The sequence below is a fragment of the Pongo abelii genome, chromosome 9, assembly GCF_028885655.2.
Source record: "Pongo abelii isolate AG06213 chromosome 9, NHGRI_mPonAbe1-v2.0_pri, whole genome shotgun sequence".
NCBI classification, from domain to species: domain Eukaryota; kingdom Metazoa; phylum Chordata; class Mammalia; order Primates; family Hominidae; genus Pongo; species Pongo abelii.
Genome location: NC_071994.2, coordinates 7,449,582 through 7,473,386, shown reverse-complemented (window position 1 = coordinate 7,473,386; position 23,805 = coordinate 7,449,582). Strand labels below are relative to the sequence as shown.

At 41.5% G+C, this 23,805-nt stretch overlaps 1 protein-coding gene across 7 annotated transcripts in view; it reads left to right on the top strand.

Moving 5' to 3' along the window:
* Positions 1 to 23,805, top strand: part of KDM2A (lysine demethylase 2A) — a 150,144-nt gene that overhangs the window by 72,479 nt on the left and 53,860 nt on the right. For 6 of the 7 annotated variants that reach the window (XM_063728058.1, XM_024255093.3, XM_054525557.1 and 3 more), the window contains one exon: positions 296 to 342. In XM_063728058.1, coding sequence (XP_063584128.1) covers positions 296 to 342 — 47 coding nt within the window. Of the gene's footprint in view, positions 1 to 295; positions 343 to 4,746; positions 5,015 to 23,805 lie in introns of those variants that run through there. The other variant, XM_054525558.1, reaches the window with a different exon arrangement.

Genomic DNA, 23,805 nt, shown 5'->3' with positions numbered 1-23,805 from the left:
CACAAGTGTTTCATATTAGAGGTAAATGAGAAAATATAGATGAACGAGAAAAAAAACAACAAATTTAAATCTCCTGAAATCTACCACCCTTAGGTAGATCATTAACATTTTGTTATGTATTCTTTTTTCCTATGCATATGTGTAAATATATAATCACCTATATTTTTAAAATAATTTCAAACCTGATTGTGAATATTACTGTGTCTGGGGAGTTCTCAGTACTTTAAGAAAAAAAACACACATTTACTAGAGAAATTGTGTTTTCCATATATACTTACTGGTGTTTGTTTCATAGAATGCCGGATCCAGACTTCACTGTGAATGATGTCAAAATGTGTGTGGGTAAGTGTCAAGCTTTTGGCCTCTGTCTTTAAGGCAAAGATTTAAGACTTAGGACTGAATTAAATCTCTGACTGAGATTTAAGGCCTAGGAACATTGAAGTATATATTTGATTAGAAACTACATTTTCATTAGGAACTGAGAATTTTATCAAAGAGAGTTACACAAGTTGCCTTATTTAATACACATTAAACCTAGAAAGTTGGAACCTCTTTTTCCTACCTTCATACTTCCTTCTCTCCATGAAGAGTGTGCCTTCTAGGGCAACCTTTCCAAGAAACTGAACACTTACATCTCTGAGCCAAGAATGAAGTTTCATTAATATCCGTGATTCCCTTCCTTCCCCTAAAAGCAGTAGAGAAATTTCCAGGAAATGCTTGCCAGTGCTGCATTTGGAAACTGGCTTAAGACTTGAAACTTTATAAGCTGAGAAGTAGACACATTAAAATTGAGTCTTTTAATTATTTTATTATATTCAAAATTTAGGAAAAAGAAAGCAAATTAGATTAATCTAATTAAAGAAGAAAATTCCTGGTGTTAGTAAAGTTTCAGCCTAGTTTTCTGCAGACAGTGGTGTTCATTGTGGCCCTGAGGCACCCCAGCATCCTTAGGAGTTCAGGGATGGTCAGTAAAATTGAATAAGTCTTTTTTTCTTTTTTGAGACGGAGGCTCCCTCTGTCGTCCAGGCTGGAGTGCAGTGGCACAATCTTGGCTCACTGCAACCTCCACCTGCTGCATTCAAGCAGTTCTCCCACCTCAGCCTCCCTAGTAGCTGGGATTGCAGGCATGTGCCACCACGCCTGGCTAATTTTTGTATTTTTAGTAGAGTTGTGGTTTCACCATGTTGGCCAGGCTGGTCTTGAACTCCTGACCTCAAGCAATCCGCCCACCTTGGCCTCCCAAAGTGCTGGGATTACAGGTGTGAGCCACTGTGCCCTGCTGGAATAAAGTCTTTTTGAAATGCTTCCAATAGGACTTAAAACGAAGGGACTTTTTTGATTTTCTTCCGAGTACTAGAATTTCTATTAACTTTTGTCCTCTGTACTAAAGCTCCAGTGCCATTCCTTTGCTTTGAAAATTAAGTACGGCAGTACTATCTCCTGGCCACTTGAGGGTCCTTGTTAGACTACTGACTCTTCTGTTTATCTAAAAGGTGAAAGTCACAGATATCCCAGGTAGAGGAAAGTTCCCGAATCTCTGTTTTATTCATCCCCTTACTGTTTCTGTGTTAAATCCTGGCCATCTGCCTGTTGCCATGTATTCCCTAGTACTTAGCACAGTCCCTGGAATATAGTAGGTGCTCAGTAAATCCATTGAATAATGAAAATGCTCTCCCACTCTTCACAAGACAGAACACTCAGGGGACCTCAGAAAACCTACATGAATATGTAATAGTCTGTCATTTGACCTCTTTTATTAAAGAGCCTCCAGGACAGTAATTCCCTGTTTAAAGCTTCCCTCTTGATGAGACATTCTTACAGATTGTGGTCCACAGATGACCTGCATTGGTATTATTTGTGATATTGTTAAAAATGTAGACTCTCAGAGAGGATTGTAGGAAGATGGCAGAGTAGCAAGCACCAGGAACTTTTCTCCTTACCTAGACAATAATTGCACTGGCAGAATCTGTTTGATGCAACTGTTTTGGAATTCAGGAGTCTATTGAAGGCTTGCAAATTTCAGGGACAGCTTGGACAATAAAGTACAGTTAATTTCAGTCAGTTTCAGGCCTTAGCACAGTAACAGCTTCTCCATTCTTCCCTGCCAACCAAGCCCATGACAAGCAGCTGTGCGTATGTTTCCCCGAAAAACTTGCACACGGCTTATAGGAGCCAGGGTGAGCAAAGAGGAACCTCTCCTCCAAATAATGGGATCCATGCTGTGGTCACTGAGTGCTGCTTCTGATCACAGAAGTACAGACAGAGAGGCAAGTGGGGCCAGGCACAGTGGGTCACTGCTGTAATCTTAGCACTTTGGGAGGCTGAGGCAGGTGGATTGCTTGAGTCCAGGAGTTTGAGATCAGTCTGGGCAACATAGCAAAACCCTGTCTCTACAAAAAATACAAAAATTAGCTGGGTGTGGTGGCATGCACTGATAGTCCCAGCTACTTGGGGGGCAATTCTTTGAGCCCTGGAGGTTCAGACTGCAGTGATATGTGATCACACCACTGCACTCCAGCCTGGGCAACAGAGTGAGACCCTGTCTCAAAAAAAAAAAAAGGCAGATGGGGCAATTGTTGTTGCATCTTCTCCTAATTGTTGCAGGCCTCTTCCCCTCAGCTGAACTGACTTCCAAGGGATTTAAAGGGCTATTGTGGCCGGGTGCAGTGGCTCACGCCTGTAATCCCAGCACTTTGGGAGGCCGAGGCGGGCAGGTCACTTGAGGTCAGGAGTTTGAGATCAGCCTGGCCAACATGGCGAAACCCCATCTCTACTAAAAATACAAAAATTAGGCCGAGCGCGGTGGTTCACGCCTGTAATCCCAGCACTTTGGGAGGCCGAGGCGGGCATATCACGAGGTCAGGAGTTCGAGACCAGCCTGACCAACATGGTGAAACCCCATCTTTACTACAAATACAACAATTAGCCAGGCGTGGTGGTGGGCGCCTGTAATCCCAGCTACTCAGGAGGCTGAGGCAGGAGAATTGCTTGAACCGGGAGGCAGAGGTTGCAGTGAGCGAAGATTGTGCCACTGCACTCCAGCCTGGGTGACAAAGTGAGACTCATCTCAAAAAAAGGCGAGTGGGGGGTGGCTATTGCCCACCCCCACCCCAATTTTAGTTTTCTCTTTTCCCCTTTAAGAGCCAGACATTAAAGACTAGCACATTCAGAATAGGAAGCGACTGCATATGCATATGGAAGGTGCAGGCTCAGAGAAGACGTAAGAAAACTTAAGTGTATACCTCAGATTGATCCTTGACACAGAGATAGCCTATAAAAAAAAAACAAAAACAAAACACAATAATAAAACACAAAAAATCCTGGGGAAGGGAGAGAATTGGATTTCAAGAGTTACCACATTATTAAATTCAAATGTCCAATTTTCAACAAAAAATCATAAGGCATGTGAAGAAAGAGGAAAGTATGGCCCATTCAAAGGAAAAAAAAATCAACAGAAAATGTCTTTGAAAAAGTCCTGATTGTGGATCTAATAGACAAAGATTTTTAAATAGCTGTCTTAAAGATGCTCAGAAAACTAAGGAATGTGTGGAGGAAGTCAAGGAAGTAATGTATGAACAAAATGGAAATATCAATAAAGAGATAGAAAACCTTAAAAGGAAATTCTGGAGCTGAAAAGTACAGTAATTAAAATGAAAATTTAGATTCAAAGGCAGGTTTGAACAAGCGAAAGAATCAGCAAAGATAGGACAGTGGAGATTATTAAGTCTAAGGAACAGAATGACAGAAAATTGAACATAGCTTGCTATAGGTTAAATGTTATCCCTGCCAGGCGTGGTGCCTCACACCTGTAATCCCAGCACTTTGGGAGACCAAGGCGGGTGGATCACTTGAGGTCAGGAGTTTGAGACCATCCTGCCCAACATGAAACCCTGTCTCCACTGAAAATACAAAAGTTAGCTGGGCGTGGTGGTGGGCCCCTGTAATCCCAGCTACTTGGGAGGGCTCAGGTAGGAGAATTTATTGAACCCGGGAGGTGGAGGTTGCAGTAAGACAAGGTCACACCATTGCACTCCAGCCTTGGTGACGAGCGAAACTCTGTCTCAAAAAAAAAAAAAAAAAAAAAGTTATCCCTTCCAAAATTTATGTTGAAATTGAATTGCCATTTTGACAGTATTAAGCAGTGGGATCTTTAAGAGATAATTAGGCTACAGGGACTCCACTCTCATGGGTGGGGTTGGTGCTGTTATAAAAGGATGAGTTCGGCCCCTTCGTGCTTTCTCTCATTCTCTTACTGTCTCACTTTTCACCATGTGATGATGCAGCAAAAAAGCCCTCACCAGATGCTGGCACCTTGATTTTAGACTTCCCAGCCTCCAGAACTGTGAGCCAATAAATTTCTGTTCATCATAAATTACCTACTCAGGTATTCTGTCAACAGCAACACAAAATGGACTAAGAGCCTAAAGGAACATTTTGACACCATTAAGCAGACCAACATACACATTATAGAAGTACCAGAAGGAAAATAGAAAGGAGCAGAGAGAATATATATTTGATCAAATAATGGCTGAAAATTTCCCAAATTTGATGAAAGACATGAGTATAAACATCCAAACAGCTCAATGAACTCCAAGTAAGATGAACTCAGAGACCCTCACCAAGACACATTATAATCAAACTTTCAAAAGCCAAAGACAAACTCTTGAAAGCATCAAGAGAGAAATGACTAAATGATTCATTACATAAAGGTATCCTCAGTAAAATTATGAACCAATTTCTCATCAGAAACTTTGGAGGCCAGGAGGCAGTGAGCCAGTGTATTCAAAGTGCTAAAAGGAAAACAAAACAAAACTGTCAACCAAGAATCCTATATCTGGCAAAACTGTCCTTCAAAAGGGGCGAGAAATTAAGACATTCTCAGAAAAACAAAAGCTAAGGAAACTTGTTACCACTGGACCTGCCTTATAAGAAATGCTCAGGAGAGTCCTGCAAGGTGAAATGAAAGGACATTAGATTGTAACTTGAAGCCATATGAAGAAATATCTCGATAAAGGTAAATACATGGGTAATTGTAAGAGCTAGTATTATCTTAACAATGGCTTGTAACTCCTTTTTGTTTTCTCCATAGTTTAAGAGACGAGTATATTTTTTAAAAGACAATTGTTAGCCTAAAATCTAATACTGAAACTTTGAGTGTAGCCCCACATTTTATTTTGTACATAATTTGAGAGATCAATACATTTAAAATAATTAGTAGAACGGGGTATAGTGGTATATGCCTGTAATCCCAGCTACTCAGTAGGCTGAGGTGGGAGGATTGCTTGAACCCAGGAATTCAAGACCAGCCTGGGCAACATAGCAAAGACCCATTTCTTCCACCCCATGAATGAATGAATGAGTTATTAATTTATGTTTAAGGGCATAAGCTAATAACAATAGGGGCACAGTATATAAGGATGTGGTTTTGTGACTTCAGTAACCAAAAGGGGTAGAGGCAGAGCTGTAAAGGAGCAGATTCTTTGAATAGTAGTGAAGTCAAACTGGTATTAATTAAAAATAGAATGTTTAACTTTAGGATATTAGATGTAATCACTATGATAACCATAAAGACAAGATCTATAGTATATATACAGAAGGAAATGAGAAAGGAATTTACACATTTCACCAAATGTATCTAAGTACAAAAGAAAACAGTAATTTAGGAAAATAAGGAACAAAGCTAAAGGATATAGAAGTCAAATACCAAAATGACAGAAGTATGTTCCTCCTTACAAGAACTTTAAATATAAATGGATTAAATTCCCCAATGAAAAGACAAGAAATTGGCAGAATGGATAAAAATGGCATGATACAACTATATGCTCTCCACAAGAGACTCCCTAAAGATCCAAAAGACAGAAATAGATTGAAAGTGAAAGGATGGAAAAAGCTATTCCATGCAAACAGTAACCAAAAGAGCAGGGGTAGCTATACTTATATCAGATAAAACAGACATTTATTCATTTATTTAATTGATTTTATTTATTTATTTATTTATTTGTTTATTTTGAGATGACGTCTTGCTCTGTTGCCCAGTCTGGTGTGCAGTGGTGCAGTCTTGACTCACTGCAACCTCTGTCTCCTGGTTCAAGTGATTCTCCTGCCTCAGCCTCCCAAGTAGCTGGATTTACAGGTGCCCGCCACCATGCCTGGCTAAATTTTGTATTTTTAGTAGAGACGAGGTTTCGCCACGTTGGCCAGGCTGGTCACAAACTCCCAGCCTCAAGTGATCCGCCCACCTGGGCCTTCCAAAGTGCTGGGGATTATAGGCGTGAGCCATGGCACCAGGCCCTAAAACAGACCTTAAGTCAAAGAATGATTTCAGGAGGGGCCTGGTATGGTGCCTCACACCTATAATCCCAGCACTTTGGGAGGCCGAGGCAGGACTGCTTGAAGCCAGGAATTTGAGACCACCCTGGGCAACATACCAAGACCTCATGTCTATAAAAAAAATAATAATAGTAATTTTAAAAGTTGGCTGGGCATGGTGGTGCATGCTGTGCTGCTAGCTACTTGGAAGGCTGAGGCAGGAGGATCACTTGAGCCCAGGAGTTTGAGGCTGTTCTGATCACACCACTGTACTCCAGCCTGGGTGACAGAGCAAGACCCTGTGTGTTGAAAGAAAGAGGCTGGACGCAGTGGCTCACGCTTGTAATCCCAGCACTTTGGGAGGTCGAGGCGGGCAGATCACGAGGTCAGGAGATGGAGACTATCCAGGCTAACACGCTGAAACCCCGTCTCTACTAAAAATACAAAATATTAGCCGGGTGTGGTGGCAGGCACCTGTAGTCCCAGCGACTCGAGAGGCTGAGGCAGGAGAATGGTGTGAACCCGGGAGGTAGAGCTTGCAGTGAGCCGAGATCGTGCCACTGCGCTCCAGCCTGGGCGACAGAGCGAGACTCTGTCTCAAAAAAAAAAAAAAAAAGAAAGAAAGAAAGCAAGAAAAAAAGGTTGGGCATGGTGCCTCACACCTGTAATCCCAACTTTGGGAGGCCAAGGCAGGAAGATTGCTTAAGCCCAGGAGTTTGAGACTACCCTGGGTAACATGGTGAGACCTTGTCTCTACCAAAAAAATAAAAATAAGCCAAGCGTGGTGGCACATGCCTGTAGTCTAAGCTACTCAGGAAGCTGAGATGGGAGTGTCACTTGAGCCTGGCAGGTCAAAGCTGCAGTGACCTGAGATTGTGCCACTTCACTCCAGCCTGGGTGACACAGCAAGACACTGTCTCAAAAAAAAAAAAAAAAAAATGGTTTCAAGAGGCAAAGACATATATTAATTAAAGGTTTAACTATAGCAAGAAGATATAACAATTACAAACATTTATATACCTAATGACAGACCATCAGTATACCCAAAGGAAAACCTGACAGAACTGAAGCGAGAAGTAGACATTTCTATACAGTAACACTTGGAGACTTCAGTACCCCCTCTCAATAATGAATAGAACAACCAGACAGAAAATAAGTAAGGAAATAGCGGACTTAACACAATAAACCAACTAGATCTCACAGACACAGACAGAATCCTACCTAACAGCAATAGCATACACATTCTTTTCAAGTGTATGTAAGACATTTTCCAGGATACACCATATGTTAGGCTACAGATTAAATATCAATGGATTTAAAAAATAGATATCAAAGTATCTTCTCTAACCACAATGGGATGAAGTTAGAAATCAATAACAGATAAAACTGGAAAGGTCACAAAATTGTGGAATTTAACAATCAGTGAATCAAAGAAGAAATCACATGGAAATTAGAAAATACTTACAGATGAATGAACACAACACAGCATACCAAAACTTACAGGGATCAGTGAAAGCAGCATTAAGGGAGAAATTTGTAGCTATAAATGCTTTGATTATAAAACACGGAATCACTGATTGCAGTAGCATGCACCTATAGTTCCAGCTACTTGGGAGACTGAGGCAGGAGGATTGCTTGAGCCCGGGATTTTGAGGCCAGCCTGGGCAACATAGCAAGAGCCTATCTCAGCCGGGCGAGGTGGCTCACGCCTGTAATCCTAGCACTTTGGCAGGCTGAGGCGGGTGGATCACCTGAGGTCAAGAGTTTGAGACCAGTCTGGTCAACATGGCGAAACCCCATCTCTATTAAAAATACAAACATTAGCCAGGCATGATGGTGCACACCTGTAGTCCCAGCTACTCGGGAGGCTGAGGCAGGAGAATCATTTGAACCTGGGAAGCGGAGGTTGCAGTGAGCCAAGATCGCACATTGCACTCCAGCCTAGGCAACAAAGTGAGACTGTCTGTCAAAAAACGGACAAACAAACAAACACTGATCTCTTTAACAAAAGAAGAGAAACTTAAAATCAACAACCTAACCTTACAACTTAAATAACTAGAAAAAGGACACATTAAACCTAAAGCTAAAGGAAGTAATAAAGATTAGAGCAGAGATAAATGAAATAAAGAATAGAAAAACAATAGAGAAAAGTCAAAGAAACCAAAAGTTGGTTCTTCTTTGAAAAGATAAACAAAATTGACAAAGCTTTAGCCAGATGGATTAAGGAAACAAAGATCAAATTACTAAAATCAGAAGTGAAAGTGAGGGCCGGGCACGGTGGCTGACGCCTATAGTCCCGGCACTTTGGGAGGCTGAGGCAGGTGGATCACCTGAGGTGAGGAGTTCGAGACTAGCCTGGCCGACGTGATGAAATCCTGTCTCTACTAAAATTACATAAATTAGCTGGATGTGGTGGTACATGCCTATAATCCCAGCTACTCAGGAGGCTGAGGCAGGAGAATGGCTTGAACCTAGGAAGCCGAGGTTGCAGCAAGCCAAGATTGCACCACTGCACTCCAGCCTGGGAGACAAGAGCAAAACTCCGACTCAAAAAAAAAAAAAAAAGTGAAAGTGAGGACATTACTTCAAATTCTGTAGAAATAAAAAGGATTGTAAGGGAATACTATGCGTGGTGGCTCATTCCGGTAATCCTAGCACTTTGGGAGGCCAAGGCAGGTACATTGCCTGAGCTCAGGAGTTTGAGACCAGCCTGGGCAACATGGTGAAACCCTGTCTCTACTGAAAATACAAAAACTGAGCTGGACATGGTTGCATGTTCCTGTAATCCCAGCTACTCAGGAGGCTGAGTCATGAGAATCGCTTGAACTGGGGAGGCAGAGGTTACAGTAAGCCCAGATTGTGCCATTGTACTCCAGCCTAGGCAACAGAGCGAGACTCTGTCTCAAAAAAAAAAAAAAAAAAAAGCCATGAACAATTGTTCATCAATAAATTGGATAACCTAGATGAAGTGTATAAATTTCTAGAAACACAAAGCTTATTAAGACTAAATCACTAAGAAATAGAAAATTTGAATAGAACTATATTGTAGTTAGTGAGGAGATTGAGTCAATATTCAAAAATCTCCCAACAAAGAAAAGGCTGGGCCTGATGTCTTCGGTGGTGAATTCTACCAAACATTTAAAGAGGAACTAACACCAGTTCTTCTCAAACTTTTCCAAAGAATTTAAGAGGGAACACTTTTTTTTTTTTTTTGAGATGAGTCTCGTTCTGTCGCCAGGCTGAAGTGCAGTGGCGCGATCTCGGCTCACTGCCATCTCCACTTCCTGGGTTCAAGCGATTCCCCTGCCTCAGCCTCCCAAGTAGCTGGGATTACGCCTGGCTAATTTTTTGTATTTTAGTAGAAATGGGGTTTCACCATGTTGGCCAGGATGGTCTCGATCTCCTGACCTCGTGATCTGCCCGCCTCGGCCTCCCGAAGTGCTGGGATAACAGGCGTGAGCCACTGCGCCTGGCTGAGGAAACACTTCTTAAGTCTTTCTGTGAGGCCAGTATTACCCTGATACCAAAGCAAGACAAAGACAGTACAAGAAAACTACAAATCGATATCCTTTTTGAACAATGCTGTAAAAATCCTCAACAAAATACTTGCATACTAAATTCAGCAGCATATTAAAAGGATTATACACCATGACCAAGTGGGATTTATTCCTGGAATAGATTGTTTGACATGTGAAAATCAATCAATATAAATTTCATTAACAGTGAAGGAGGAAAAAAGTTACATGATCATCTCAATTGACACAGAGAAGATATTTGACAAAATTCAACACCTTTTCATGATAAAAACACTTAACAAACCAGAAATAAAAGGAAACTACCTCAACATAATAAAAGCTTTATATGAAAAACCCCCAGTAAATATCATACTCAGTGGTGAAACACCAAAAGCATGTAAGATCAGGAACAACGTAAAGATGCCTGCTTTTACTGCCTCTATTCAATGTAGCACTGGAAGTCCTAACACAGCAATTAGGCAAAAAAAGGAAAGAAAAGGTATGCAAACTGTAAAGGAAGAAGTAAAGTCACCTCTGTTGGCAGATGATATGACCTTTTTATTTGCTGTTATTAGTATTTTTCTTTGGTTCCTTCTATCATGTGCATCTTTACACTTAGTTTTGCTCTTTATCAAATATTTCAAATATACATAAAATTACAGAGAATATCATTAACAAAAATAACACCCATCTATAAACCCAAAATGAAGATCCACTTGTGTACAACTTAGTAAGAAATTAACCTTTTGCCATATGTACTTCAGCTCTTTTTGCAGAAGTTTGTTAGAGTTGACATCCACTGTGTACCATTCTTCCCATTTTCAATCCCTTTTCCTTCCTCCTCTCTCCAGAGATAGGCACTCCCTTGGTTTTTAATGCATAGTCTGTAGACACAGATATTGCTTTGCATGTTTTTAAACATTAACAAATGGCATCGTAGTGTACAAATCATTTTGCACCTTGCTTTTTCACTAAACATTGCATTCATTTTAACTACCATATAGAATTCCGTTGTATGAATATACCATAATTTACCCATTCCCTTACCAATGGACATTTACTTTGTTTCCATTTCTTTTTTTTTTTTTTTTTTGAGATGGAGCGTCTTTCTTGGTGCCCTGGCTGGAGTGCAGTGGCGCGATCTTGGCTCACTGCAACCTCCACCTCCCAGGTTCAAGTGATTGTCCTGCCTCAGCCTCCCGAGTAGCTGGGATTACAGGCATGCACCACCATGCCTGGTCAATTTTGTATTTTTTAGTACAGATGGGGTTTCACCATGTTGGGCAGGCTAGTCTCAAACTCCTGACCTCAAGTGATCCATCTGCCTTGGCCTCCCAAAGTGCTAGGATAACAGGCATGAGCCACCGTGTCCGGCCTCTATTTCTTGTTTTATAAATAATGCTACAATGAAGGTTTATAAATTTCTTCTTGGGTACACATTTGAGAGTTTAGAAAGTATAAGCCTAGAAGTGGGCCAAAGAGTATACATTTTCACCTTGTCAAATTCCTCTCCAAAGTGATTGTTCCAGTTTGCACTTTGTTAGTCAAGTATGAGAGTGTCCTTTGTTCCATATTTACTCAAACACTTGATATTATGAAATATTCATTTATTTTTTATTTTTATTTTTTGGCGAGGGGGCATCAGAGTCTCATTCTGTTTCCCAGCCTGGAGTGCAGTGCCGCAATCTCGGCTTACTGCAACCTCCGCCTCCCAGGTTCAAGCGATTCTCCTGCCTCAGCCTCCTGAGTAGCTGGGATTACAGGTGCTTGCCACCACGCCCAGCTCATTTTTGTATTTTTACTATAGGCAGGGTTTTGCCATGTTGGCCAGGCTGATCTTGAACTCCTGACCTCAGGTGATCCACCTGCCTCAGCCTCCCAAAGTGCTGGGATTACAGGCATGAGCCACCGCACCTGGCCGAGACTTAAACTTTCAACAACCTGATGGGTATGAAAGAGAAACTTATAGTTTTTAGTCTGCATGTCCTGTAAGGATAATCATGTTCTCAGAAATGTTTATTGACTATTTGGGCCATCTATTTAAATTTTTTAAACTTTTATGTTCCCTTTTATTCTGTTATCACTTTCTTATAGTGATTAATAGTAGAAACTCTAGTTTTAAAAGTTAATACACATAAAGTGCTCAGAAGAGTCACAGCCATGTTGTTGGAGACAGTATTATTTTTATCCTTTTAAATACGTATATATTGGCTGGACGTGGTGCCTCATGCCTGTAATCCCGGCACTTTGGGAGGCCGAGGCAGACAGATCACCTGAGGTCGGGAGTTCGAGACCAGCCTGACCAACATGGCAAAACCCCATATCTACTAAAAATACAAAAATTAGCCAGGCATGGTGGCGGGCGCCTCTACTCCCAACTACTTGGGAGGCTGAGGCAGAAGAATTGCTTGAACCCGGGAGGGTGAGGTTACGGTGAGCCGAGACCATGTCATTGTATTCCAGCCTGGGCAACAGAGTGAGACCCCATCTTAATAAATACATACATACATACATACATACATACATACATATTTATTGAGACAGGGGTCTCGCTGTGTTGAAGAAGCTGGTCTCTAGCCCCAGGCCTCAAGCTGTGCTCCTGCCTTGGCCTCCCAAATTGCTGAGATTATAGGCGTAATCTCACTGTACCTGTCCACCATTTTAGATATTAATCTTGCCAAAGTTATTTTTAAAATTTAATCTCATTTCTTTGAGTGTTTCTACTTATATTTTCTAATCTTTTAGGATAAATTATTTCAGCAGTTTTAGCATTCGTGACTTTAATCCTTTTGTTTCTTTTCTAGTATTAGTTTAAAATGTTCCATTTCTGTTCTCTTTGTGTATCTCAGTTCTTGCTTCAATGACAGCAGATAAGAATCCTGGCCTTGTGGAACAGCTGAGGAGTACATCCTTGCCCAAATTGGGGGAGGGTGTTTGCTTTACCCCCAGCTGTCCCAGCAGCTGCTCAGCCAGATTCCCAGATCTAGCATCTTTCAAAACATCTCAACCTTGGTAACTCAGATAAAAGTCTTTTTGAGGCATAGGTCCTCCTGTGTCAATGGCACATCTGAATTACTAACTACATGTTCTTTTCTTAAGTTATGTTATCTAGTCAGTTGATCAGGAGTTATATATACTGTGGGCCCTGAAAACATTATCCTTGCATTATTGAGTAAATCATGTAAATACTGCGAGAAGGTAAGAAACACCACAAAAGCAATGTGGCATAACACTTTGTGCATTACATAGGCACCCAATACATATTGGTGATTGCCTAGTAAAAAATAGAGGGCTCTCAGTGCTGCTTACCTGCCTCTAATAAAAATGTAGGTGGTATTAAACCACAAGCTAGACCATCAGGAAGGAGGTACAAGGATAGATCCACAACCTGCTCTTGGCCTTTACCTCAGCAAGCTACCTGGCTTCTGTACTCCTACTTTGATTCACCTCCTGTTGCAGCAGGGTTTTAGGAGGATCCTATTTGTGTGTCTGAAATTCAACATTCATGAAGGAGCAGAAGTACTTGGATTTGCCTCTTAACTCTTGGAGCTGGAGAGTGGATGACTTCTTGCAAGGCACGATTTTTGGATTGGCTTCTCAATTATTACAGGAATCCTCAACTTTTAGAAGTTGCCAGCCTATTCATCTGATCTTGAAAGTGTACAAACTTACCTTCAAACAGTGTGGAATATATGCAATTCTGGACCTAGACAGAGGCAATAACCTAAAGACATATGCAACTCATTTCTTGTCAGAACCTGTTGAGAATAGTGGTATTGATGGAAGACTCTGTCAAGCCCATCCAGTTCTCTAGTCTAAATAGTCTCAGTTTATCCATGACTTGAGCCATCTAAAAGTTGCATAACAAATTAGCCGGGTGTGGTGGCGCATGCCTATAGTCCCAGCTACCCGAGAGGCTAAGGCAGGAGAATCACTTGAACCCAGAAGGTGGAGACTGCAGTGAGCCGAGATCGCACCACTGCATTCCAGCCTGGGTGATCAAGTGAGACTCCATCTCAAAAAAAAAAAAAAAAAGTTGCATAACATTAATACAGCAATATTCTTCAAGGTGGTTGGATTACTGGTGATTTTTATTTTCTTTTTAAACTCTTCTATTTTCCAAATGTTATACCATGGGACTGTGTTCTAAACTGTCCAGTATGAAGAAAACAAAGAGCTCTGTTACTATAAAGAAAATGGTTTTCAGGTCTCTATTCAGTGGCTCTGGTGTAATAGAGCTATATCAAGTCTTTCTTTGCAAAACTCTTCATTTCCTTTTATTTTTATTAGTTGTTCATGCTCTATGCAGTCTGTATAACCTTGGGTTTTAAATTCTTCAAGCAAATTGCAGTTTTCTGTTAGAACTTTAGTTATATTGTACTTATATTCAGTAAAGAAAATACTTAACATAAGCCAACAATTGCCAGCTTGTCCTAATTTAGTTAGAATTGTTATATTGCCTGTGTGTTTACCCAGTTCAAAGCTGGTTCCGTTGCCAGTATTTTATTTTCTATTTTATAACCAGTTCTCAATAGCCTCCAATAAGGAATGAATAATTTTTCTACCACTTACAGCAACTTTCTTTGCCAAATCCACAATATCTTCTATCAACTCAAGATGTTGTGATTTCTTCAAACTTATGTCAGAACCACAAGAATTGCTAAATGTCTCTCACTTAGATGTAATCTTTATATTGCGAACCCACCCCAACCCAGTTAAGCTGAGTCACACGAACATAATTGTCGGTCATAAACTGAGGAGCAATGACACGGTCACCCATATTAGGGCAATTTTCTAACAAGACATAATCCACTACAGTGAAACTTCCTTTGGCAAAATCATCCATGGTGCACGAGCATGGGCATGTGGCCCGTGAGCCTCAGATGCAGGCTAACACTGCTGCCACCTCCAGTTCTTCATGTCAGCCAGATGGCAGGAGGGAGCAAGTGGGCCTATTATAGTTTTAAGAGATGAGGTCTCACTGTGTTGCCCAAGCTGGCCTTGAAATTGTGGACTCAAGTGATCTTCCTGCCTTAGCCTCTTGGATAGCTGGGACTACAAGCACGAGCCACAGCGCTTGGCTGAATGATTATTCATAGTAGCTAAAATGTAGCAACCTAAATGTCCATCAGCGGTGAATACATAAGCATAATGTGCTATTTCCATTCACTGGAATATTATTTAGCCTTAAAAAGGAAGGGAATTCTGATATGTACTACACATTACATGAATCCTAAGGACTTATGCTAAGTGAAATAACCCAGCCACAAAAATGTAAATACTGTGTAATTCCACTGACATGAAGTATGTAGAGTAACCAAAATCATGGAGACAAAATAGAATAGTGGTTACTGGGAAGAAGGGCAATGGGGACTTAAAACGGCCATAGTTTCAGTTTTATAAGATGAACAGAGTTACGGAGATGGATGGTGGTAATGGTTGCACAACATTGTGAATATATTTAATAACACTGAACTGTGCTCCTAAAAGTGGTTAAGAGAGAACATTTTATGTTTTTTATATTTTACTACAATTTTTTACAAGTTGAAAAAAAAGAAAATAGACTCCTGGATATAGTATTCAAATTTCTGAGCTATACAAATGTGTAAGATCTTATTCAGTCATCAGTCTTTCTTCGGTTTTCTTCCCACTTCCTTACCACTTTTCCCGTCCTCAGTAATCTTCTTACTGCTAATAATGATCTTTGGAAGCCCTTTGTAACCTTATATTTTCTAAATAAACCCAAGGGTGAACACAAATATCTTTGCTGTGATTTAAAATAAAGTAGCAATTATATCTAACCTAACAGACCTTATCAGAAATTAACTTTTTTTTTGAGACAGGGTATTTCTTTGTCACCCAGGCTGGAGTGCAGTGGGGCAATCATGACTCCCTGCAGCCTTGACTTCCTGTGCTCAAGCGATCCTCCCACCTCAGCTTCCTGAGTAGCTGGGACCACAGGTGGGCACCACCATGCCCAGATAATTTTTGTATTTTTTTTGTAGAGATGGGATTTTGCCATGTTGCCTAGGCTGGTCTTGGAACTCCTGAGCTCAAGCAGTCGGCCTGCCTCGGCCCCACCAAAGTGTTGAGATTACAGGCGTGAGCCACTGTGCCCAGCCAGTGACTAACTTTCTATCCAGGTTTTTTAAAGTCTAGATGTTTTTTTGTTTCTTGGATAGCTAATCATTGGCAAAATGCAGTGAAAAAGCTGATCCAGCTCTTCTTTCAGCCTGTGGTGGAATGTTACTTCTTCAATGTCAGTTTATGTCTCAGAAAGAAGCCATTCTGTCTTGTAAACTTTCTGTGATAGGATGTATTTGGTTGAGAATATGGACTCTGTAGCAGAACTGTCCCGAGCTACACTAATTACTAGCTGTGTAATCTTGGACAAGTTACTTAAACGTGAAGTGCTTAGAACAGTGTCTGGCATATACAGTTGACCCTTGAACAATGCAAGGGCTAGAGGCACCAACCCCCAGCAAGTCAGAAATCTACATATAACTTGGAACTCCTCAGAAACTTAACTACTGATAACCTACTGTTTACCGGACGCCTTATGGATAATGTAAACGGTTGATTAACATATTTTATGTTATACATATTATATACTGTATTCTTACAATAAAGTAAGATAAAAAATTCCTTAAAATCATAAAAGAACCTATGTTTACTATTAAGATCGAAAATATATTTACTGTCTTTTCATCTTCATGATGAGTAGGCTAAGGAGGAAGAGGTGGGATTGCTTTTGCTGTCTCGGGAGTGGCAGGGATGGAAGAAAATTCATCTGTAAGTGAACCCATGTAGTTCAAACCAGTGTTGTTCAAGGATCAACTGTGCCGAGTTCTCAGTAAATGTTAGCTATTACTTTGACCATCACAATTTTATCTTAAGTGCTCTGGTCCATACCCAGAGTATGAGCGCACCTCATTTTATTGCACTTTGCAGATAGTGTTTTTTTTTTTTTTTAACAAATTGAAGGTTTTTGGCAAACCTTCACTGAACAAGTCTGTAGCCGCCATTTTTCCAATAGCATATGCTCACTTCATGTCTGTCACATGTTAAAACCTTTTCATTATGCCGGGCGCGGTGGCTCACGCCTGTAATCCCAGCACTTTGGGAGGCCGAGGCGGGCGGATCACCAGGTCAGGAGATAGAGATCACGGTGAAACCCCATCTCTACTAAAAATACAAAAAATTAGCTGGGTGCAGTGGCAGGCGCCTGTAGTTACCAGCTACTCAGGAGGCTGAGGCAGGAGAATGGCGTGAACCCGGAAGGCGGAGGTTGCAGTGAGCCGAGATCCCGCCACTGCACTCCAGCCTGGGCGACAGAGTGAAACTCCATCTCAAAAAAAAAAAAAAAAAGAAAAGAAACCTTTTCATTGTTATTTGTTAGTGGTGATCAGTGGTTTTTTTGTTTTGTTTTGTTTTTGACGGAGTCTCACTCTGTCGCCCAGGCTGGAATGCAGTGGCGCAATCTTGGCTTACTGCAACTTCCACCTCCTGGATTCAAGCAATTCTCATGCCTCTGCCTCCCAAGTAGCTGAGATTACTGGCATGCACCACCACGCCTGGCTAATTTTTGTATTTTTAGTAGAGATGGAGTTTCACCATGTTGGCCAGGGTGATCTCAAACTCCTGACCTCCAGTGATTCACCCGCCTCGGCCTCCCCAAAGTGCTGAGATTACAGGCATGAGCCACTGCACCCGGCAGATCAGTGATCTTTGACATTACTGTTATACTTGTTTTGAGGTGCCATGAACTGTATCCATATAGGAGAACAGACTTGAAATGTTGCATGTGTTCTGACTGCTTTGCCAAATTGCTATTCCCCTGTTCTCTTTCTCTCCTCAGGCCTCCCTATTCCCTGAGACACAACAATATTGAAATTAGGCCAACTAATAACACATGGCCTCTTAAGTGTTCAAGTGAAAGGAAGAGTCCCACGTTTCTCACTTTTAAATCAAAAGTTAGAAATGATTAAGTTTAGTGATTAAGACATGTCAAAAGCCAAGATAGGCCTTTTACATCAAATAGTTAAGCAAGATGTGAATGCAAAGGAAAGGTTCTTGAAGAAAATTAAAAGTGCTACTCCAGTGAACATGGGAATAAGAAAGAAAAATAGCCTTATCACTGATACGGAGAAAGTTTTGAGTGGTTTGGATAGAAAATCAAACCAGCTATAACATTCCCTTAACAAACCCTAAGCCACAGTAAAGCCCTGATTCTCTTTAATTCTGTAAAGGCTGAGAGAGGTGAGGGAGCTGCAGAAGAAAAGTTTAAAGCTAGGAGAGTTTGGTTTATGAAGTTTAAGAAACCATCTTTGTAACAGTGAAATGCAAGGTAAAGCAGCAGCACATGCTGATATAGAAGCTGCAGCAAGTTATCCAGGAGAACCAGCTAGGATCATTGATGAAGGAGGCTGCACTAGACAACAGATTTTCCATGTAAATGAAACAGCCTTCTATTGAAAGAAGATGCCATCTAGGATTTTCATAGCTAGAGAAAAGGCAGTTGCTTCAATGGACAAGCTGACTCTCTTGTTAGGGGCTAATGCAGCTGGTGATTTTAATTGGAAACCAAATTTACCATTCCAAAAAAGCTCATTTACCATTCCAAAATCCTAGGGCCCTTAAGAATTATGCTAAATCTACTCTATTAATGGAACAACAAAGCCTAGATGACAGCACATCTGTTTTACAGCATGGTTTACTGAATATATTAAGCCCACTGTGGAGATGTGCTCAGGAGAAAAGGTTCCTTTCAAAATGTTACTGCTCACTGGCAATGTACCTCTTCACCCAAGACCTCTGATGGGAATGTACAAAGAGATTAATATTGTTTGTTGTGTTTTTTTTTTCTTTTTAGACGGAGTCTCGCTCTCTTGCCCAGGCTGGAGTGCAGTAGCGCCATCTCAGCTCACTGCAAGCTCCACCTCCTGGGTTCACGCCATTCTCCCGTCTCAGCCTCCCGAGTAGCTGGGACTATAGGCGTCCGCCACCAGGTCCGGCTAATTTTTTTTGTATTTTTAGTAGAGACGGGGTTTCACCATGTTAGCCAGGATGATTGCAATCTCCTCACCTCATGATCCGCCCACCTTGGCCTCCCAAAGTGCTGGGATTACAGGCATGAGCGACCATGCCCAGCCTGTTTGGTTTTTTAAGACAAGGTCTCATTTTCTTGCCCAAGTTGGAGTGCAATGGTACAATCATGGCTCACTGCAGTGTCCCTGGGCTCAGGTGATCCTTCCACCTCAGCCTTTAGCTGGGACTACAAGTACATGCCAACACACCCAGTTAATTTTTGTATGTTTTGGTAGAGACACAGTTTCACCCTGTTACCCAGGCTGGTTTAGAACTCCTGGGCTCAAGGGATTTGCCTGCCTCAGCCTCCGAAAGTGCTGGGATTACAGGCATGAGCTACCATGCCCTGCTTGAGATTAATATTGTTTTCATGCCAGATAACAGTATTCATTCTGTGACCCATGGGTCAAGGAGTAATCTCAGCTTTAGTCTTATTATTTAAGAAATATATTTCATGGCCGGGCACGGTGGCTCACACCTGTAATCCCAGCACTTTGGGAGGCCGAGGCAGGTAGATCATGAGGTCAGGAGATCGAGACCATCCTGGCTAACACGGTGAAACCCAGTCTCTACTACAAATACAAAAAAAATTAGCCGGGCGTGGTGGCGGGCACCTGTAGTCCCAGCTACTGGGGAGGCTGAGGCAGGAGAATGGCGTGAACCCGGGAGGCAGAGCTTGCAGCGAGTCGAGATGGCGCCACTGCACTACAGCCTGGGCAACTGAGCAAGACTCTGTCCCAAAAAAATATATATATATATATGTACATACGTACGTATGTATATATGTATGTACATACGTACGTATGTACATACATACGTATATATATGTATGTACATATGTACATATATATATTTCATAAGGCTATAGCTGACATAGATAGTGATTCTGCTGGTGAATCTGGACCAAATAAATTGAAAAACATCTGGAAAGGATTCACCACTGTAGATGCCATTAAGAACACTTATGGCCAGGCATAGTGGCTCATGTCTGTAATCCCAACGTTTTGATAGGCCCAGTTGGGTGGATCCCTTCAGGCCAGGAGTTTGAGACCAGCCTGGGAAACATAGTGAGACCGTCTATACAAAAAATTAGCCATGGCCCAGTGCGGTGGCTCACGCCTGTAATCCTAGCAGTTTGGGAGGTCAAGGCGGACAGATCACAAGGTCAGGGGTTCAAGACCAGCCTGACCAATGTGGTGAAACCTGGTCTCTACTAAACATACACAAATTAGCCGAGTGTGGTGGCATGGGCCTGTAGTCCCAGCTACTTGGGAGGCTGAAGCAGGAGAATCGCTTGAACCTGGGAGACGGAGGTTGCAGTGAGCCAAGATCTCACCACCACACTCCAGCCTAGGGGACAAAGCTAGACTCCATCTCAAAAAAAAAAAAAAAAAAAAATTAGCCATGCTTGGTGGTGTACACCTGTAGTCCCAAATATTTGGGTGGCTGAGGTGGGAGGATTACTTGAGCCCAGGAATTCGAGGTTGCAATGAGCTCTGATCTTGCCACTCTATTCCAGCCTGGGCATGGGAGTGAGACCCTGTCTCTAAAAAAAATAAATTAATTAAAATGAAAAAGAGCATTTGTGGTACATGGGAGGAGGTCAAAATATCAACATTAACAGAAGTTTGGAAAAAGTTGATTCCTACCCTTATTGATGACTTTGAGGGGTTCAAGACTTCAGTGGAGGAAGTAACTGCAAATGTGGTGAAAATAGAGAACTAGAATTAGAAATGGAGTTGAAGATGTGACTGAATTGCTGCAATCTATCATGAAACGAGCAGATGAAAAGTTGCTTCTTATGGATGAGCAAATAAAGAAGTTTGCTTTTTTAAGATGGAATCTACTCCTGGTGAAGATGCTGTAAACATTGTTAAAATAACAACAAGGTATTTAGGATATTACATAAAGTGAGTTTGTAAAGCAGCAGTAGGGTTTGAGAGGATTGACTCCAATTTTGAAAGAAGTTCTACCATGGGTAAAATGCTATCAAACAGCATTGCATGCTACAGAGAAATCTCTTTGTGAAAGGAAGTATCCATGTTGCAAACTTTATTGTTGTCTTATTTTAAGAAATGTCAGCTGGGCATGTTGGCTCACGTCTGTAATCCTAGCACTTTGGGAGGCCGAGGCGGGTGGATCTCGAGGTCAGGAGATGGAGACCATCCTGGCTAACATGGTGAAACCCCGTCTCTACTAAAAATACAAAAAAAATTAGCCAGGCGTGGTGGCGGGTGCCTATAGTTTCAGCTACTGGGGAGGCTGAGGCAGGAGAATGGCGTGAACCCAGGAGGCAGAGCTTGCAGTGAGCCGAGATCGCGCCACTACACCCCAGCCTGGGCGACAGAGCGAGACTTCGTCTCAAAAAAAAAGAAAATTGTCGACCTGAGAAACATAGCGAGATCTTGTATCTGCAAAAATTAAAAGATTAGCCAGGCATTGTGGCACGTGCCTGTAGTTCCAGCTACTCCGGAGGCTAAGGTGGAAGGATCACCAGAGTCCAGGAGTTTGTGGCTTCGGTGAGCTGTGGTTACGCCAGTGCACTCCTGCCTAGGCAACAGAGCACGACCCTGTCTCCCCGCCGCCAAAAAAAAAAAAAAAAAAAGAAAAGAAAAACGGTTTACACTTCAGTGAAAGAAAAAGAAGTTGCTATATCCACCCCAACCTTCAGCAGCTCTCAACAATGAGACAAGTCCCTCCACAAGCAAAGATTATGACTCACTGAAGGCTCAGATGATTGTTAGCATTTTTAGCATAAAGTATTTTTAAATAAAAGTATGTACCTTGTTTTTTAGATACAGTGCTGTTGTACACTTAATAGCCTACAGTATAATGTAAATATAACTTATATGCACTGTGAAACCAAAAAGTTTGTATGACTTGCTTACTGGAATATTTGCTTTATTGCAGTGATCTGGAACTGAACCCACAATATCTCCAAGATATGCCTATACTAAGTAGTCTAGTAATAAAAGAATACCAGCCTGGGCAACATGGTGAAACCTTGTCTTTACCAAAAATACAAAAAATTAACTGGGTATGGTGGCATGTACTGTAGTCCCAGCTACTCAGGAGGCTGAGGTGGGAGGATCGCTTGAGCCTGGGAGGCAGAGGTTGCAGTGAGTCTAGATTGTGCCACTGCATTCCAGCCTGGGTGACAGAGTGAGGCCCCATCTCAAAAGGAAAAAAGAATAATGCTTTCCTCTGCATTCTTTTTTTTTTTTTTTTTTTTTTTTAAGGCAGAGTCTTGCTCTGTCGCCCAGGTCGGAGTGCAGTGGTGCGATCTTGCCTCACTGCAACCTCTGCCTCTCGAATTCAAGCGAATTTCTTGCCTCAGCCTCCTGAGTAGCTGGTACTATGGCCACGCACCACCACGCCCAGCTAATTTTTGTATTTTTGGTAGAGATGGGGTTTCACCATGTTGGCCAGGCTGGTCTGAAACTCCTGACCTCAAGTGAGCTGCCTGCCTCGGCCTCCCAAAGTGCTGGGATTACAGATGTGAGTCACCACACCTGGCCTCCCCTACATTCTTGAAGGAAAGCATTTACTTGTAATTTCTTAAATTATGGTTACATACAGATAATATAAAGTTTACCATCATAACCATAACATTTTTTTCTTTTTGCATAGAACATTTCATTGTCATGTACCCATTTTAAAGCATACCAGTGTCATCAAGTTTTTTCACAGTGTGCAACCATCACCACTATCTAGTTCTAGAATTTCATCACCCCAAACAAACTCCATACCATTGAGCAGTCATTCTCTGTTTTCTCCTCCACTTAACTCCTGGCAACAACAAATCTACTCTGTCTTAGTGAATTTGTCTATATATTTCATATAAATGGAACTATATAATATGTAGCCTTTTGTGTAGGCTTCTTTGATACAGTGTGTTTTCTTTTTTTTTTTTTTTTTTTTTGAGACAGAGTCTCACTGTGTTGCCCAGGCTGGAGTGCAGTGGTGCGATCTCTGCTTACTGCAAGCTCCGCCTCCTGGGTTCACGCCATTCTCCTACCTCAGTCTCCCGAGTAGCTGGGACTACAGGCGCCCGCCACCACACCTGGCTAATTTTTTGTATTTTTAATAGAGATGGGGTTTCACCGTGTTAGCCAGGATGGTCTTGATCTGACCTCGTGATCCACCCGCCTCGACCTCCCAAAGTGCTGGGATTACAGGCATGAGCCACCGCACCAGGCTGATACAGTGTGTTTTCTTGGTATATCCATGTTGTAGCATGTATTAGTACTTCATTCCTTTTTATGGCCAACTATTTCCTTGTATGGATCGACCACATTTTGTTTATTCATATCATGGTAAACATTTGTGTTATTTCCATCTTTTAGCTGTTTTAAATAGTGCTGCAGTGAATATTTATGTACAAGCTTTTGTTTGAACACCTTGTTCAATTCTTTTAGATATATGCCTAGGAGTGGAATTACTGAGTCACATGGTCATTCTGTGTTTAGTTTATTGAGGAGCTGCAAACCCAATTTTCATAGCGGCTGCACCATCTTATATTCCCACCAGTAGATGTATGAGGGTTCCAATTTCTCTGCATTTTTGCTAGCACTCATTATTTTCCATTTTAAAAATTATAGCGATCCTAGTAGGTGTGAACTGGTATTTCCTGGCAGTTTTGATTTGACATTCACTTTTTATTTTAAAATATGAAGTGTAGGTTCTGTCCATTGCCTTATATTATTAGTTATGTTTTACTATTAATATATATATTCTGCCTTGTCTACTTCACACTGGCCATATTCTTCTCTTGGGTATTATCTTTTATCTTTAACTAAACTATAAATTCCTTAGAGACAGGGAATCAGGTTCTAATGCTACCTGATATATCCAGCCACGGCAGTTGTTTATTTGTCTTACAAGGAAGACAATA